Genomic DNA, 17,274 nt, shown 5'->3' with positions numbered 1-17,274 from the left:
CGCAGGTTGGCCGACTCCTGCTCAATGGGAATGCGATGGGAATTCCGATAGAGGCTTCCGGGCAATCCGGGAGGGTTGGTAACCCGATGTTAAAAGTCGCGGGTTTTGTTGTTTGTTGTCAAATTCGCTGGCACCGCTACGTTAGGCAGTGGTGAACAGGCGCACTTAACGACAACACACCCAGCACGTTCGTCGGTTAGTGGCGTGGCCTTTAAGGGCAATGGCCCTTAATTCACAGAACATGATGTGCCATGAAGAAGGGCCATTGCCCAAAACGTAGCTTGAGACACTGTTTGACCTTTAATGTCACGGTGTTGTTATTGCCGCAGGCGTCGACTTTACTGGATTTTGTTATATGCTTTGCTCTTTTGGTAAAGTCACGTTGAAGGGAAACAATAAAATATATATTTGTTAGTTGCGTAATACCGTAACTCAGCACCTCGTACGCCCACCCCCCATCTCCTGGTGCCCTGCGTATACAGTCAGGGAAAAAAGTATTTGATCCCCTGCTGATTTTGTACGTTAGCCCGACTGACAAAGAAATTATCAGTCTATAATTTTAATGGTAGGTTTATTTGAACAGTGAGAGACAGAATAACAACAACAAAATCCAGAAAAACGCATGTCAAAAATGTTATAAATTGATTTGCATTTTCTATGGGATTAAGGTCTGGAGACTGGCTAGGCCACTCCAGGACCTTAATGTGCTTCTTCTTGAGCCACTCCTTTGTTGCATTGGCCGTGTGTTTTGGGTCATTGTCATGGTGGAATACCCATGCACGACCCATTTTCTATGCCCTGGCTGAAGGAAGGAGGTTCTCACCCAAGATTTGACGGTACATGGCCCCGTCCATCGTCCCTTTGATGCGGTGAAGTTATCCTGTCCCCTTAGCAGAAAAACACCCCCAAAACAAAATGTTTCCACCTCCATGTTTGACGGTGGGAATGGTGTTCTTGGGGTCATAGGCAGCATTCCTCCTCCTCTAAACACGGCGAGTTGAGTTGATGCCAAAGAGCTCCATTTTGGTCTCATCTGACCACAACACTTTCACCCAGTTGTCTGAATCATTCAGATGTTTATTGGCAAACTTCAGACGGGCATGTATATGTGCTTTCTTGAGCAGGGGGACCTTTCGGGCGCTGCAGGATTTCAGTCCTTCACGGCGTAGTGTGTTACCAATTGTTTTCTTGGTGACTATGGTCCCAGCTGCCTTGAGATCATTGACAAGATCCTCCCGTGTCGTTCTGGGCTGATTCCTCACCGTTCTCATGATCATTGCAACTCCACGAGGTGATCTCTTGCATGGAGCCCCAGGCCGAGAGAGATTGACAGTTCTTTTGTGCTTCTTCCATTTGCGAATAATCGCACCAACTGTTGTCACCTTCTCACCAAGCTGCTTGGCAATGGTCTTGTAGCCCATTCCAGCCTTGTATAGGTCTACAATATTGTCCCTGACATCCTTGGAGAGCTCTTTGGTCTTGGCCGTGGTGGAGAGTTTGGAATCTGATTTATTGATTGCTTCTGTGGACAGGTGCCTTTTATACAGGTAACAAACTGAGATTAGGAGTACTCCCTTTAAGAGGGTGCTCCTAATCTCAGCTCGTTACCTGTATAAAAGACACCTGGGAGCCTCATTAAAATGCAAATCAATTTATAAAATTTTTGACATGCGTTTTTCTGGATTTTTGTTGTTATTCTGTCTCTCACTGTTCAAATAAACCTATCATTAAAATTATAGACTGATCATTTCTTCGTCAGTGGGCAAACGTACAAAATCAGCAGGGGATCAAATACTTGTTTTCCCTCACTGTATTCGTCTTCCCAAGAGATGCCTCGGTTTTCTTCCCATTCGGAGGTGGCGGCCGTGTGCTCAACAAAAAGCTCGGCCCATTGCGTTCAAAGTGCATAGGCCAAATCAAAAAAGTTCACGCGGAAAACCAACCTTGGGTGCAAATTCTACAAATGTATCGCCTCTGGACCAAGTCCTAAATCACCCTTGCTTTCCATCAGCTGCGTTGACATGAATCTCGATGGACTCTCACCTGGTCTTTATTAGGGGCAGGATGTTAATCAATATGGTGCCTGCTCTATGACAAGGGAAAGATCTGTTAATGGAAGTTACACACGTCATGACGCAAAGTATACACGCACAGTAAAGTACGGTATATTCACGAGCTTCCGCTTGTGCACTTTGTATGGGCAGGAGACGTCGCTGCAAGGGATGATAGCTGGAGGTCGCGACTAATACAGGCGTGGCAGCTTAATCGAGTTACTCGTGAAATCTAAATAAATATGTTTAAATGGAATCAGCTTTGCGGGGCAGGTGGTTCAGACGGATCGTTACGTTACACCGCAGGGCCGTGACAGGGGGGGGGGGATGGGGGGGGAGGTTCATCCAGCAGTGGATTGAGCATGGCCCGATGACGGAAACACGCGCAGACGTGCACGCGCACCAAGGAATCCTCATCTCCGCTCGGGCGCCGACAGCCGAGAGAGGTGACGGACGCGGTTCGCGCAGTGCCGGGGCTCCCAGGGCGTCCTGGCTGCAACCGCGCGTTGACGATCTTCGTTCGGAACCGAATGGAGTGCGCGTCAAGGAGCTGCTCCCCCCCCTCCCTCCCCCCTACCGCTCGCGACACGTAGAGCGAGGCCGTCGGACGCCGTTGCCCGGGGGCAACGCGCGGCACCGACCGAAATCCGCAGCGGAGAGAGCTGCAGTTACGACGCGCTTTCGGAGCGGTGGTTTTAAGTAACAACACCGTTTGTAAAAACAAACAAAAAAAAACCGGCGGAGCTGAACAAAGTTGAAATGGTCACGTTAGGAACAACAACAAAACACTGCGTTGGAAACCAGAACACAACGGACTGACGTTTTGGGTAATGGCCCTAATTCAGATCGGGCCCTTCCCCCTCGGCATTTTCACCGGAGACGTTGATCGCCACGTGTTTGAACGTCACCGCAAGACCCAAGGAGTTGAGAAATTAACATGAGAGTTCTAGATTTGAAGCTTTCGTGACTGCAATGATTCATACTCTTTGGTTTTTTCGGTAAAGTCACGTAGGTAAAAAAAAACAATAAAATAAAAATAAAAGAACTAAAAAGAATTTAGTTGTTTTCATATATTTTTTTATTTTATTGACAGTGTAAACTCCGCGGTCCACGACAGAGGACACAGGACCCTCTGCGTCATACGGTGGACCGCATGACCCACAGTGCAGTGCGTGATGTAACCTGCCACCAATGAATGCCCTTTGACACAGGCTGGCTGTTATGTGTTTACGGGTCACAAGGTCGACTGACGAGACCGAGAGAAGTCAAAACCAGTCCAGGGCGTTTTGCTACTGGAAAGCAATGTATCAGAGGGCCCAATAGGCTTAGACATAGAAAGATGATTTTTTGTCTTTGGTATATATATTTTATCTAAAAAATCCCCGCTGATCGTGCAATGAGCTTCATGTCCTGAGATGAAACATCCATTTGGAGTTTTCGCAGAGCAATCCATTGCCTTGTGTTAGAGAACAGCCCACTGAAGTGGATATCACAGAGCAACCTCCCAGGTCACTTGATATTACCTACACACGTGCCCTACTTAGTAGGGGGCAGCACTATCCCACTCGCCTTGCCACAAAAGGTGTTCTCCACGTGGAAACACAACGAAATTTAAGATCCTGTCTGCTCACCATTGAGAACTCTATGTAACCACAGGCAGCATTTGCCTGGATTCGACCCCAGAATCTCAACGATGCCAGCAGAGCGCTCTGAACGCCGAGCAACCCAATCTCTGTGGGATTCGTTTAGTTGTGAAACGGACTTGACAATTTACCTTTGTGACCCAAAATGCTCCACAACAACCCATAATTAATGAATTAATGGTGTACATTCTCAAGATCGCTTGGTCGTACGAGTGTTGCATCGACATTTGAGAACTGTGGTAATAAAAAAAAAACAGATAAGCGAACAAACCTGACTTTATGTTCACGACTCTTGTTAACGTAAAATGTCATGTCACGGTTGTTAATGATAAAGAGATTCTGGCGTGTGTGGGAGTACGCCTCACCGATACCAATCACGCCATGGCCCCTGCAACAACTTTGAAATAATCTCGCTCAGGTTCATGAATCGGGCACCTTAGCAGACTCCGCCCGGATTCCCACGGCAGCGTTACCGGGCAAATTCCGCTAACGGAGTCGTGCGGATCCACTTTTGCTGCTATAAATTTCGACGCGATAAGCCACTTTGTTGATCTATCATTTGCGGCCAGGTTGCTTCTGAAAAATAAGTGAATACCTCAGTTGGACTTTGCCGGTTAAGATGGGGGTGGTTTAGTTTTATTTGCATGTTTATGGGTGATTGCTTGCCTTTGTTTGTACTTTGCACCGGTATCGTGTTTTTGTTGTACTGTTTGTTGTAACGTTCTTACCCGCTCCCTACTGGACATCTGTGAAAAAGAGCTTTATAGCTCATCGGATTCCTCCAGTATATATATTCTGATTCTCATTCTGAACTGTAAACTGGTTCTGCTGTAACTTTGTTATGGAACATTACAACAAAAAAATAAAGATTGTTTTACTGTCGGAATCGGTCGCCGGTTCTGGGTTTGAATCCAGACCTCAGCCGCCCATCGTTTTAGAGTATTTGGCTGCTATAAACGTCCACATTGATAATCCACTTTGTTGAGCTATCATTTGTGGCCAGTTCACTTCTGAAAAAGAGCTACATAGCTCAGTGGGCCTTACCTGGTAAAATATTAAGTTACAAATTTAACCGGGTCCTCAAGTGCATTGAGTTGACGGTCTAAGCACATTCACCAAAGACTGCACGAAAAAAATTGAAATTTGCTTTTAAAAAAAATGTGGATAAATTGAGCTCTTGATAGTTAACTTCAGTTTGACGCAAGGGACATTTTTTGTATGGCATTAGCGTGGGGTGAAGTGGCGTATTGAAAGTGTGCTCAGTCAGAGTTGACATCTTCCGGGGGACGTTCTCCGAGACAGCTGCAGAGTTCCGAATGGAATTGTATTGATCTTGATGCCTATTGCACTTCATTGGGGACAAAAGCATAACAAACTACCGATGCCGCCTGAAGCACAGCCACACGAACACTCACCGATCAACTCCCTTGGTCCCGTCGACTCCTTGTCATAGTCCTCTACTGCTACCACCACGGACGTTGGTGCCATGAACTCACCCCTCGATTCTTCCGCCCATGCCAGGGACTTTCGAAACTCCTACAAACTTGCTCGATTCCATGAAATGTTCTAATTCAAGGGTCATGATTAAATTAAGAATGTCGTTTTTCACACTCCTATCCCATTATTAGTGCCCTCCGCTGCTGGTTTTCGGAGCTCCCTCGCATAATCTCTCCCCCCCCCCCCCCCCCCGTTGCTTCGTGCCAAGCTACTACGTGTCAATTCACTGCTGGATGAAGGCCTTTTCCCACGCCATGGCACTCGAGGGGGGTTGTGTTGACCTCACCTCACTAGGCTGGTTCGCGCGAGATCCTAGAAGCTCGATTCCAGAGACACGCTGGTCCTTATCCGTGAGCGGCCCTTTCGCCTCGAAAGAGTGACCCAGGTTACGCTTGAAAAAGAGACTTGTCCTGGTCTCTTAAAGTGCTTTAACCAGGTTCCACAACATCTATTGTAAACTCTGCCACTCACCGTTCGGCACTGTTGGATATTTGACCTTTGCTCAGACAGCGAGATTTGCTGGTTTATCCAGGATGCTTCTGGTGCGCGTCGTCGCTTTAAGAAATTCTTTGTTCATATTTTGTTTGTAGCGGTTGCACCCGACTCAAGAGCCGCATGGCTCACAGGGCTATACCTAATAAATGAAACTTGAACTGACGTTTCAGGCAACAGTCCTCAAGGTGAGATGTGCTCCCCGTTGGGGTGCGTACACGCGCGTGCGCGTGTGTGTGTGTGCGCCCATCAGACGAGACAAACGTGCGTCCATCAATAGATGTCTTTATATGCAAACGGGTCTGTTTGGCATATACAAGTGAAAGCGGTAACGGTAACTTCTACATGGACGGTTACGTTGGCGGTATATACACGGCATCTCTCGGTGTGTTAGCACCGCACAGAGAGGACATGACAGAGGCGGAAGTTAAGAAGAAACAAAAAGTAAATAAAAAATCACCGTTATTTCATTTTTATAACCCAACGGGAATTTGTCATTTTTCCGATTTCTTATTATTTTTGTGTTATCGAACAGAAAAACCCCCTCGGTGTACGTACAGCACACGATCCGTCCTCCCCCGCTCTAGAATATACATTTTCTTAAATTTTATTACAAGTGCAACACATTAAAAAAAAATATTCTTAAGAGTGACTGAATCTCTATAAATGTACAATTTCTGTTTGTATTACGACTACCATCATCATTATCATCATCATCATATAGGTGCTCAAGAACAAATCACCGACTATTTACATTAGAATATATCGTGTCTTTTTTTTGTTTTGTTTTAACTCGCCACCACGTAAGGCAGGTCTAACATTTAAAACGAGCGAGAAACCTACAGCGTTCTCGACTAGACACGAGCACACACGCACAGCAGCAGCACAGTCAAACATCATCATCATCATCCCCTCCAGAGGAGCAGCTTAGAGCCTCTGGTAGATGCGTCGCGGTATTGCAGGGTCACACACACGTGCACATACGTGCACACGTGCATGCACACACGCATGTACACGCGCACACGTACACACACGCACGCACACACACAAAGACACACGCGCACACGTACACACACGCACGCACACAAAGACACACGCGCACACGCACAAAGACTCACGCACGCACAAAGACTCACGCACGCACAAAGACTCACGCACGCACAAAGACTCACGCGCGCACACAGGCACGCGAACCCTGCCAAGCAGACAGAAGCAAACGAATACAAATAACAACCAGAACGAAGACAAAATCAAGACTCTTGGAGAGAGAGAGAGAGAGAATCAACATAAACCCACGTATGCGTGTCTGCATGTGTGTGTAAATATTTATATCGACACCACTGGGACGATTAGTGATCGCAGCATCGAACGATGGCAGAGGGCAGCGGCGTTGCGCAACGATGGCACTGCCCCCCCCCCCCACCGCAGCTGTCAACGAGAAAACAACAGCGGCAGCAGCCGACGCCAAACACAGCCGGCGTGCCAGCCGTGCGCGCGTCTCACGCAAGTGCCATCGCATAGTCACCGCGCGCACTCTACGGCGAGGGGAAGCCGGGCCAGAGGAGAAAAGAAACAACACTATATATATAAAACATTACAACAACACGATACCGACGTTAACACCATGAAGTAATTCCTCCCCCTATAACGAAACGAAAAAAACTTGAACAAGGGTATACAATGTAAAGTGCAAAGTTCTTGCTTAATGGCTTGTCCATGGGAGGACCGGCAGGCAGGTCCGGAGAGACACAACGGCCACGCCGCTTACCGGCGGCGTGGGAGAGAACCGGCGACGTTGCCAGCTGTGGCGGCACCTTGGGGGGGGGGGGGGCGGTGCTTGTGGGTGATGGTGTGGAGTGGGGGGTTGGGGGGCACCTGCAGGAGCTGGCAACATTTAGGGTCAGGGAGTGGGGGCGGGAGGGGCAGCCTCCATCACCACCGTGCGTTCGGCCGAAACCAGCGGACTCGCAGACGCACGGACGGACAGACGGACGCCAATCCGGTCGGGAGCACACGGCACCGGCGAGGCCGGAAGAGGCTCGCTGCTCCGGAGATTCGCGAGAATCTTGCGGCCTCCACGCTCGCCGGCTCTGCGGCCCCGACTGACGTCCCCCCCCTCCTGGCTCCGACCGCTCGCCAGCGTCGACCGCAGCGCCAACGCTCACGGGCGCGCCACAACCGTTAGTGGCGGCGGCGGCGGCGAGCGGCGCATGCGGGGAGGGAGGTCCGGCTGGTGCAGGAGGGGCGGCGCTGTCGGTGGGTCAGCAGTCCACCAAGTACTTACCTGCGGGACACGGCTTAGGTTGGCATTGATGGCGTACGCTTGGGTGAGCACGCACGGCGGAGTGAGCGTGTGTGTGTGTGTCTATGTGCGCGTGTGCGTATATGGACACGCGCGCCAGAGGTGGAGATGGCGCGGCGACAGTGAGATAGTGGGTCAACGCGCGGGCGAGCGAAGGGGTGGGTAGTTGGGTGGTCAAGTAGGCAGGTGGGTGCGTATGTGAAGCAATAAGTGGGTAAAGCAAATGAGTAAGTGATCAAATGAGGGAGCGAAGTAGAGATGAGAGGGTGAATTTCGTGGCGAGTGAAACAAAGAGTCATCGAGCGAGCGACTGTTCGCGTAAAAGTAACGTAAGCAATGAGTGAGCGTACAAGTGAGTGAGAACGAGTGAGCAAATGAATAATTCAGCAAATGGGTGAGCACACCGAGTGTGCGAGCGAGTGCGCTCCTGACCAGTGGTCATCCTCTTCTTGAGCAGCGAGAGGCGGTAGCCGGGGCCCACGAGCTCGAGCTGCAGGCCCGAGAGGGAAGCTCCCTCACAGCCAAACTGCACCGCGAGCGTGGACGGGGAGCTGGGTCCCGCCGACACATCCAGGTGTGCACGCAGCGAGCCACAGCCTACGCACGCGCGCACGACGCGGGGGCAGCCACGCAATCACACAATCACACAACCACACAACGACGAGAGAGAACCACTTAACCAGGCAACAAGACAATCACAGAACCGCAGAATCATAGAACGCAAAAACCGCACAGCCTCACACAATCAAGCAACGCAACCACACAGCAGCACAAAAATCACGCGACAACGCAACCACACAGCCGAGAGGAAACAACTACCATTGTGCAACCACCACACAATCACGCAATCACACAACCATGCAACCAAACAGTTTAAACTCTGAAAAACAGACGCAATCAAGAGACCAGCTCTTATCTTCATATCACTGTTGTTTTTATCAGCGTCTTTATGATCTGCCCCCCCCAAATGGTTATGGTGGTGGTGCGGAATATGACCAATGCCCTTTTGAGGACCCCAGAACCTCACTCGCCACCACAAACTCATCACTCTTCTTTTTCGGAGGATAAATGCACGCAAGGCCGGTCTAATAATATAATAAACACAAGATCCAGGTCCGATTCAACACAGTACATAAAATCCGTGATCTGGTTCCATCTGTAAAAGATGTGATTCCGGACATACAGTACCCTGGCGTCTACAAACTAAGTTGCCTCTGTGGTAGTAGTTACATTGGAGAAACCAAACGACATGTCTCGGACCGCATCTGTGAACACAAAGCAGACCTAAAACACGGTAGGACCAACACCTCGGCCGTGGCAGATCACTGTTATAATTCAGTAGGCTCACATGACATTGACTTCTCCAAGACAGAGGTTCTCTGCAAGCCATCGTTCATGAGGCTATCCACATATACAAACACAGACAATTTCAACCGAGGAGATGGATTCTGGCTTATCAATCATTGGAAGGATTTGATAAACCATTTCGGGTCTTAATTGATTGTTCACGCTTACGGTGGCTTTCAGACCACATGCATTATTTTCGTCTCCCCCCTCCTCTTTTCCGAACATAGATGGACTCGTCCATATGAATAACTGCCAAATCGCTCTCCGTGGTGCTAACGTAAAATAAAACGCCACTTTTTCAAATTTTCTTGCTGTGGTTTTCACACCTCATGATGATTGCTTGTGTTGCAGTCGAAACTTCGTGAGATTTTATTGTGTTTATATTTTTATTATTTTATTGTTTCCCTTCGACGTGACTTTACCGAAGAACCAAAAATAATAATTGTATTGTTTATAGTATTTGCCATATTTTTTCTGGATCTTAACCATCCCTCCCAGGACCAGTTTAGATATTCGCCACTGATGTTAGCCATGGTCGGGAATCCAACTCGGGGTCACCAGGTTTGTTGGGCAACAAGCTACCCACTGTTCCACCATTGCCCACAAACACACACACACGCACAAAGATACCCTGCATGGAAATTAACAGACTGTGGGACAAGTGCTGTTAGGACCTATAAAGGCCGAAACGGCACATGAGGGAGTGGGTGGCCAGTACCACACTCAGCTGCATTTGTCTCCTTAGTGGCGATGTTTACACACCGCATCAGGTACTCTTTTGAGGCTGAGTCAACCTAGGGGAAGCGCAGCACTGATTCAGATAACCATCACTGGTGTTGGCCATAAGCAGGAATCGAACTCGGGTCACCGGGTTTGTAGCACAGCACGCTAATCGTTACAAACCCCACTCATAGACATATATACACACACAACTACACACAAACACACAGATACACAAAGATACACACATATACACACATATACACAATGATACACACACATACACACAACTACACAAACCATGCAGACAAAGACCCTCCGTATAGTCTTAACAGACTGTAGGAGCAAGTGCCGTTCGCAAATATCGCATCTCACTCACCCGCCCCATCTGACTTGTCAGATATTTCTGGTATTTTCCAAAGTGCCCTGCTTTGCTCAGCGTTCCTGCAGCAATGGCATCATAAAAATAGCGAAAAGAGAAAGGGGGGGGGGTTATAAAAAATAATTTTTGACACAGAGGACAAGGTAATACAAACACGTGAGCAATTCATTTAAGGACATGTTGTTGCTTAGGTGTGTTAGGCCATTCACATATTGTTATAATAACTTTGCCACGAAGGTTACTTTAATAAGGGACAGGGGGGAAGAGGGTACGGCTAGGAATGATGGTGCCCGCGGCAGACGGATTGGTAACGGGGAGAGAGGGAAAGGTAAAAAGAGATGGGGTGGGGGAGACGAAAAACAGCTTTATAGCTCATCGGATTCCTCAAGAATAAATACATATTCTGATTCTGAGAATGCAAGGTGATAAGAGGGGCGAGATGGGGAGAGGCACAGCAGGAAGGAAGAGAATGAGCGTAGACACAGAAAAGCATGGAGTGAAAAGGCATGGCAAGGCTAGGAGAGAGGGCATGGTGGGGCAAGGAGAGACAGGAGAAGAAGAAAGGGCAAGGAGACACGGGGCATGGCAAGGCAGAGGATGGGCGCGGGCAAGGTAGGCCAGAGAGAGTGAGACGGTCAAAACAAAGGGAGGATGACAGGGCATGGCAGGGCAGGGTCAGACTAGTCACAGCAGGGCAAGGTAGGGCATGGCAGGGCAAGGACAGACTGGTCACAGCAGGGCAAGGTAGGGCATGGCAGGGCATGGACAGACTGGTCACAGCAGAGCAAGGCAGGGTAAGGCAGGGCATGGACAGACGGGTCACAGCAGGGCAAGGTAGGGCATGGCAGGGCAGGGTCAGACTAGTCACAGCAGGGCAAGGTAGGGCATGGCAGGGCAAGGACAGACTGGTCACAGCAGGGCAAGGTAGGGCATGGCAGGGCATGGACAGACGGGTCACAGCAGGGCAAGGTAGGGCATGGCAGGGCATGGACAGACTGGTCACAGCAGGGCAAGGTAGGGCATGGCAGGGCATGGACAGACTGATCACAGCAGGGCAAGGTAGGGCATGGCAGTGCAAGGGCAGACGGGTCACAGCAGGGCAAGGCAAGGCAGGGCAAGGCGCAGGGCGGGACCCACCAGATGGCGGGCGGCTGGGCCTGCATGCCGAGCACGCCGCCGTCCACGGGGATGATGACCTGCACGCTGGTGAGCGGCACCGGTGCGGCCATGGCAGCGCTGTTGAAGCGGTAGTCGACTTGCACCTCGGTGGCCGTCGGCTCGCACTTCCAGCGCGCCACCAGGCTCAGCGGCACCGACTGGGCGCCGCCCGACACACTCACCTGGGCACGCCGGGCCGGGAGGATGGGCGCGGCGGGCACAAGAGAGCAGGCGGTGTTACAGCTACGGGTACTGCTAGGGGTGGGCAGTAGCTATGGTCACTGCTATGGGTAGCGCTCAAGGTAGGCAATAGATACGGATAATGCTGTGGGTGCAGCTGGAGGTAGCCTGTAGTAATTGGTATTGCTATGGGTACAGCTAGGAGTGTGCAGTAGCTATGGGTACAACTAGGGGTGGACTGTATCTATGGGCACTGCTACGGGTACAGCTAGGGGTGGGCTGTAGCTATGGGTACAGCTAAGTTTAGGCTGCAGCTATGAGAACAGTTGGGGGTAGGCTGTATATGTTTGTTTGCTATCAACGCTATGGTTTGCCTTTAGTTCAGCGAGTGGCTACTACACGCGCATAGATGACATCCGTGACACCGAGTGCAGTACAACCACTAACGGCAGTTGAGCCCCCTTGAGGACAATAGCTGCATGGACACTGGAAGGTCAGTCGCCACTGCTTGCGGTGCTGCACCAGCCGCCAAACAATGAGATCACATCCTGTAGTAGTAGCAGTAATAATACAAATAAATGAAACCTCGCAAAACAACCCCGGGATCGAGCAGAATGAAGGAAGTGATGATAAAGCGTGGCGGTGGTGTAGCGGTTACTGGGAAGCGGTGGCGTAGCGGTTAGTGGGAAGTGGTGGTGTAGCGGTTAGTGGGAAGCGGTGGTGTAGCGGTTAGTGGGAAGCGGTGGTGTAGCGGTTAGTGGGAAGCGGTGGTGTAGCGGTTAGTGGGAAGCGGTGGTGTAGCGGTTACTGGGAAGCGGTGGCGTAGCGGTTACTGGGAAGCGGTGGTGTAGCGGTTAGTGGGAAGCGGTGGTGTAGCGGTTACTGGGAAGCGGTGGCGTAGCGGTTACTGGGAAGCGGTGGTGTAGCGGTTAGTGGGAAGCGGTGGCGTAGCGGTTAGTGGGAAGCGGTGGTGTAGCGGTTAGTGGGAAGCGGTGGTGTAGCGGTTAGTGGGAAGCGGTGGTGTAGCGGTTAGTGGGAAGCGGTGGTGTAGCGGTTAGTGGGAAGTGGTGGTGTAGCGGTTAGTGGGAAGTGGTGGTGTAGCGGTTAGTGCGATGCGCTACGAACCCGGCAACCCGAGTTCGATTCCCACTCACGGCCAATGATGGTGGCGAATATTTCAACTGGTCCTGCGTCTCCTCTAGGTCGGCTCAGCCTTAAATGAGCACCTTGTGCAATGTGTAAACATCACTACAAGTGAGACAAAGGCAGCCGGGTGTGGTGCTGACCACCCACCACCTCGTGTGCCGTGGAAGCCTTCATAGGCACTCGCTAACAGCGCTTGCCCCAAAAGTCTGTTGCAGGCTATCCGGGGGGGGATCATCGTCTTAGTCTTTGGTGGCTATGATGGCACTGGCCGTGACGACCTTTTAACCTCGACCCGGACATGGCAGGCAAGGGTTAGACCGGCGAGGTGCCGGGTGGCGGACGAGACCTCGTATCTCAGCACGTCCACGTTATAGTACGTCGCCGTGGGGTTCTGCTCCGACAGCTTCTTGAGGTGCGTCGTCAGAGCCGCCATGTTCACCCAGAAGTCCTTGCAGTTGGGGTCACTCTGGGAGGGGTCACTGCGGAGAGAGGAATGAAACGCGGACGGGGGTTTGTGAATCTCGGCGGCTGATGTGCGGCAAGGATGGTAGAGAACAAGAAAAAAATGTTAGCAGTTCAAAGGCGAATTCATTAATATCACTTTCCATTCCAATGAGTGCTGTTTATTGTTTACAGCCCTAAAGAAGTAGTGGAAAAATTCCACATTGCTCTGGAAGGTGCGAGTCTACCCGCTGACAACCGCTGTTGACCATTTCACAATAACCCCATTGGCACCCTGACCACTGCACCAGCTGGTCAGATAATAAACACGAGTCCTTTGTTTCCCCAACAAAGACATGAATGGCAATATTCCGAGCATTTCTCAGGATGGCACTTGCATTGGGACGTCTGGCAAAAATGTTCTTTGGGAGGAATATTGGGAATGTGGGAGAAATCCCACAGCTTCATCTGGGGCAGTGGCACCGCCCCCCTTCGCCCCTTTCCCTCTCACCGCCACCCTCCACTGTCCGCCCCCCCCCCCCCCCCACCCCCCACCAACGCCGTTCACCTGAAGAGCAGCGTGGCGTTGGGCCTCACGGCTTCAAGGCGGCGCGCGTGCCGCAGGCGGAAGCTGAGCACGGGCGGGGAGGTGCTGCCCCCGAAGACGCGCGCCACGCCCGCCGGGAACGACACCGTCATCTCGCCCACCACCTTTACGATGCAGCTGCACACGAGCGCAGGCACGCACGTGGGGACACGCGCGCGGCGAATGCCTACATTCACCGCAGTGTTCAATGAAATTATCGAATCGTCATCAAGAATCGTGAACACCTCGAATGGCGATGCAAGCGAGTCGCGATCCCTATTACGATGAAAGTGGAATGTTAAGCGGGACTTTTAGGAAATCTAGTTTTAGTCTTTTCTGCCAAATTTTATCCAAATTGTGATATGCACATACGGATACATTTGAACATTGGTTGTGGCTGCGGCAGCAGTTACACTGGGGAAACGAAACGACATGTCTCGGACCGCGTTTGCAAACACAAGGCAGATCTTAACCAATACCTCTGCCGTTGCTAATCATTATTTTAACGCTGTGGGCTCAAACGAAATTTACTTTTCCAAGACGAAGCTACTCTGCAAACCCACCGGCTAGGAGAGATTTGTTCATGAAGCCATCCAGATAAATAAACACAGACACAACTTAAACTGAGAAGATGGGTACAAGCAATCATTGGAAGGACGTTATTAACCAGGTAAAGTCTTAACTGACTGTGATGTTTCCATCCTACCTGCCTATGTCAGCTGTTATTTCCGACTCTCTGTGTGTCTCTCTCTCTCTCTGCATCTCTCTCCGATCTCTACTCCAGTGTCCCGGGTGCTGCCGCGGGGTCCACTTTCTTCCCCGCCCACTCTCTCCCCCCCCCCCCTTCTCTCTCCCCCCCTACTGCCGAGGCCGCCTACTATATAACCTCGTGCCACGGCAGATCTCTCGCCTACTTCAGCAGTTTTTTTCTTGCTGTGGTTGTCCCACCTGATGACGATTGCTTGTGTTGCGATCGAAACGTCGTGACCTATTAATTTTCTACCTACGTGACTTTACCGAAAGAACCAACGAGTATTTGAACACTAATCTAATAAAAAAAACATATATTGATTAGTTTTATATAGCGTCGTAAATGAAAACTGCATCTCACAAGCGCTGAGATACCTCGTGTAGCCTTAACGGACTTTTGGGGAAAGTGATGTTTGCACACGAGGAGGTGGGTGGCCTAAACCACTCCCAGCTACCTTTGTCTCCCCAGGGTAGATGTTTACACACCGCACCACGTACTCATTTGAGGCTGAGTCGACCCAGGGGAATCGTTCAGATAATCATAACTGGTGTTGGCCATTAGTGAGAGTCGAACTCGGGTCACCGAGATCGTAGGACATCACGGTAAACCGCTACACTTCCGCCTCCCACGTGGACGCATTGACAGACGCGCACACTCGCATACCACGCACTCACACGCGCCCTTCGCTATATCCCCCTGCTGCGTAGCGCTACCGCAGCACCACGGTAGGCGTGCCGGCCGGGGACGCCACGCTCACTTGTTGTGGTCGGCGCCCTTGAAGTAGGCGCTGATGGACTCGGTGAAGGCGGCGGCGATGGGCACGGAGTCGTGAGCGCTCAGCGTGAGCGGACTGGGGCCCCGCGACGCTCCCACTGCAATTACAACGCCGACGACGAGTCACGACGATGCCATCGCGTCGTGCCACTCGCTCCCTACCTCCGGCCATATCCTGCAGCGGCCGCTTGCTGCGTAGTAGACACGAGACCCCCCCCCCCCCCTCGCCTCCCCCGATATCTGTCCTAACCGTATCCCACCAAAGTCTTTCCCCTAAGTCGCCAGCCTTGCGGAGATCAGAAGCAGAATATTTATCTATACTGGAGGAATCTGATAAGCTGTAAAGCACTTTTTCACAGATGTCCAGTCGGGGCATGTCACATCAATCCGGTGCCCATCTCGGTGCCAACGAGGTGGTAACAATGAGATAAAATAAATAAGACGAGTCAACGACAATCTTGCATTGTGATGACCCACTGAATAAGTCTGGGGAGAGGTCTAACGTTACCGTGCCTAGCTAGCCTACCATTATCATCATCATTCTCACTACCATCATCAGCCATGAACTATCCTATGCGCTGCTAGATGAAGGCCTCTCCATAGCCATCTCAACCCAAAAGGAATTAACTCGAGGGAAAGATTGAAGAACCAAACAATAACATTATTAAAAAGCAGCGTACAAGATAAACACGAGCAAAAAGATGTAATGTACGGGTGTGCTAAACAACCGAGAGATATCTGTCGGAGCGACAGAACTGGCAAGTATGTCTACCCAAGGACAGCTCCTGAAGAATCATCTTACCTATCTGAAACAAGACACCGACTTAAGCTGGACGTATGCATGAGCAAAAGCTTAAGAATAAACAGGAGACATACGGCACGACACCAACGTACTCCACACTGAGGCGATCACCATCACCCAACGCCACGGACGCTGTACCCCCGGCCCAATAACAGCACGCTCTCACCGCACAAATACATTTGCCAAATTAGAAAGTAATGACTCAAGTTCAGCACAAACAGGAATATCTAGTGGGGGGGGGGGGGGGGGGGGGGGGAGCGGCGTGTGAGATTGCCTCGGGGCAGCGTGAGACGAGGTGGGGGGGGTGAGGTGGTGGTGGGAGGGGGGGGGGCGCGGCATTCGTGGTGGTATTGCAATGCAGTCCACGCGTCTCCACAGCCTAGAGCAGTGATGGGCCACCCCCCTAGACGAGTTGGCGGGCCATACGAGCGGCCCTCAATCGTGCACTAATCATGACCCCCACGCGCATTACCCTGGATACACTCAGAGCAGGCCACCACGAGGAGCTGCAGGTTGCCCACCACTGGTCTATAGGCCGTCTGTTTATTATTAATATACTATACTCTTTGGTTCTATTCGGTAAAGTCACGTAAAAGTATAAAACAACAAAAATAAAAAAAATTCACGACGTTTCGGCCACAACACAAGTGGCCTTCATCAGGTGAAGGGACCAGACTGTCTTGAGGACAACGCTGGAGTGAACACAGCCAAGCTCAGACCGCGACCTTTAAGCTTGCGTGAGAGGAAACAAGGCGCCTTGACAAAGGAATTAGCATAAAAATTAGCATTTAATTGGCGGATCAATCTGTAAACCTGTGGTGACTGCTATATCGGGGAGACGAAACAACATGTCTCTGACCGAATTCGCGAGCACAAATCAGATTTGAAACACGGCAGAACGAATTCTTCTGCCGTAGCTGATCACTGTTACAACGCTGTGGGTGATCACGATATAATTTTCTCCGATACCAAGGTTCTTTGCAAACCCACGGGTTTTTATCA

General features: G+C 50.8%; 1 protein-coding gene across 11 annotated transcripts in view; it reads right to left on the bottom strand.

The window, feature by feature from the left end:
* Positions 1-5,952: 5,952 nt before the first annotated feature.
* FCHO2 (FCH and mu domain containing endocytic adaptor 2) overlaps positions 5,953-17,274 on the bottom strand; it is an 89,676-nt gene continuing 78,354 nt past the window's right edge. For all 11 annotated transcript variants that reach the window (XM_032966130.2, XM_076071875.1, XM_076071874.1 and 8 more), the window contains 7 exons: positions 15,454-15,568; positions 13,928-14,083; positions 13,265-13,397; positions 11,572-11,774; positions 10,432-10,496; positions 8,418-8,582; positions 5,953-7,967 (listed from right to left, as the gene is read on the bottom strand). In XM_032966130.2, coding sequence (XP_032822021.2) covers positions 7,945-7,967; positions 8,418-8,582; positions 10,432-10,496; positions 11,572-11,774; positions 13,265-13,397; positions 13,928-14,083; positions 15,454-15,568 — 860 coding nt within the window. In that variant the 3' untranslated portion in view covers positions 5,953-7,944. The remainder of the gene's footprint in view (positions 7,968-8,417; positions 8,583-10,431; positions 10,497-11,571; positions 11,775-13,264; positions 13,398-13,927; positions 14,084-15,453; positions 15,569-17,274) is intronic.

The sequence above is a fragment of the Petromyzon marinus genome, chromosome 35 (assembly GCF_048934315.1).
Source record: "Petromyzon marinus isolate PM22_M1 ecotype Great Lakes invasive population chromosome 35, UKy_Petmar_22M1.pri1.0, whole genome shotgun sequence".
Taxonomy (NCBI): domain Eukaryota; kingdom Metazoa; phylum Chordata; class Hyperoartia; order Petromyzontiformes; family Petromyzontidae; genus Petromyzon; species Petromyzon marinus.
Note: the sequence above shows the minus strand (reverse complement) of the source record. Positions and strands in the feature narration are given on the sequence as shown.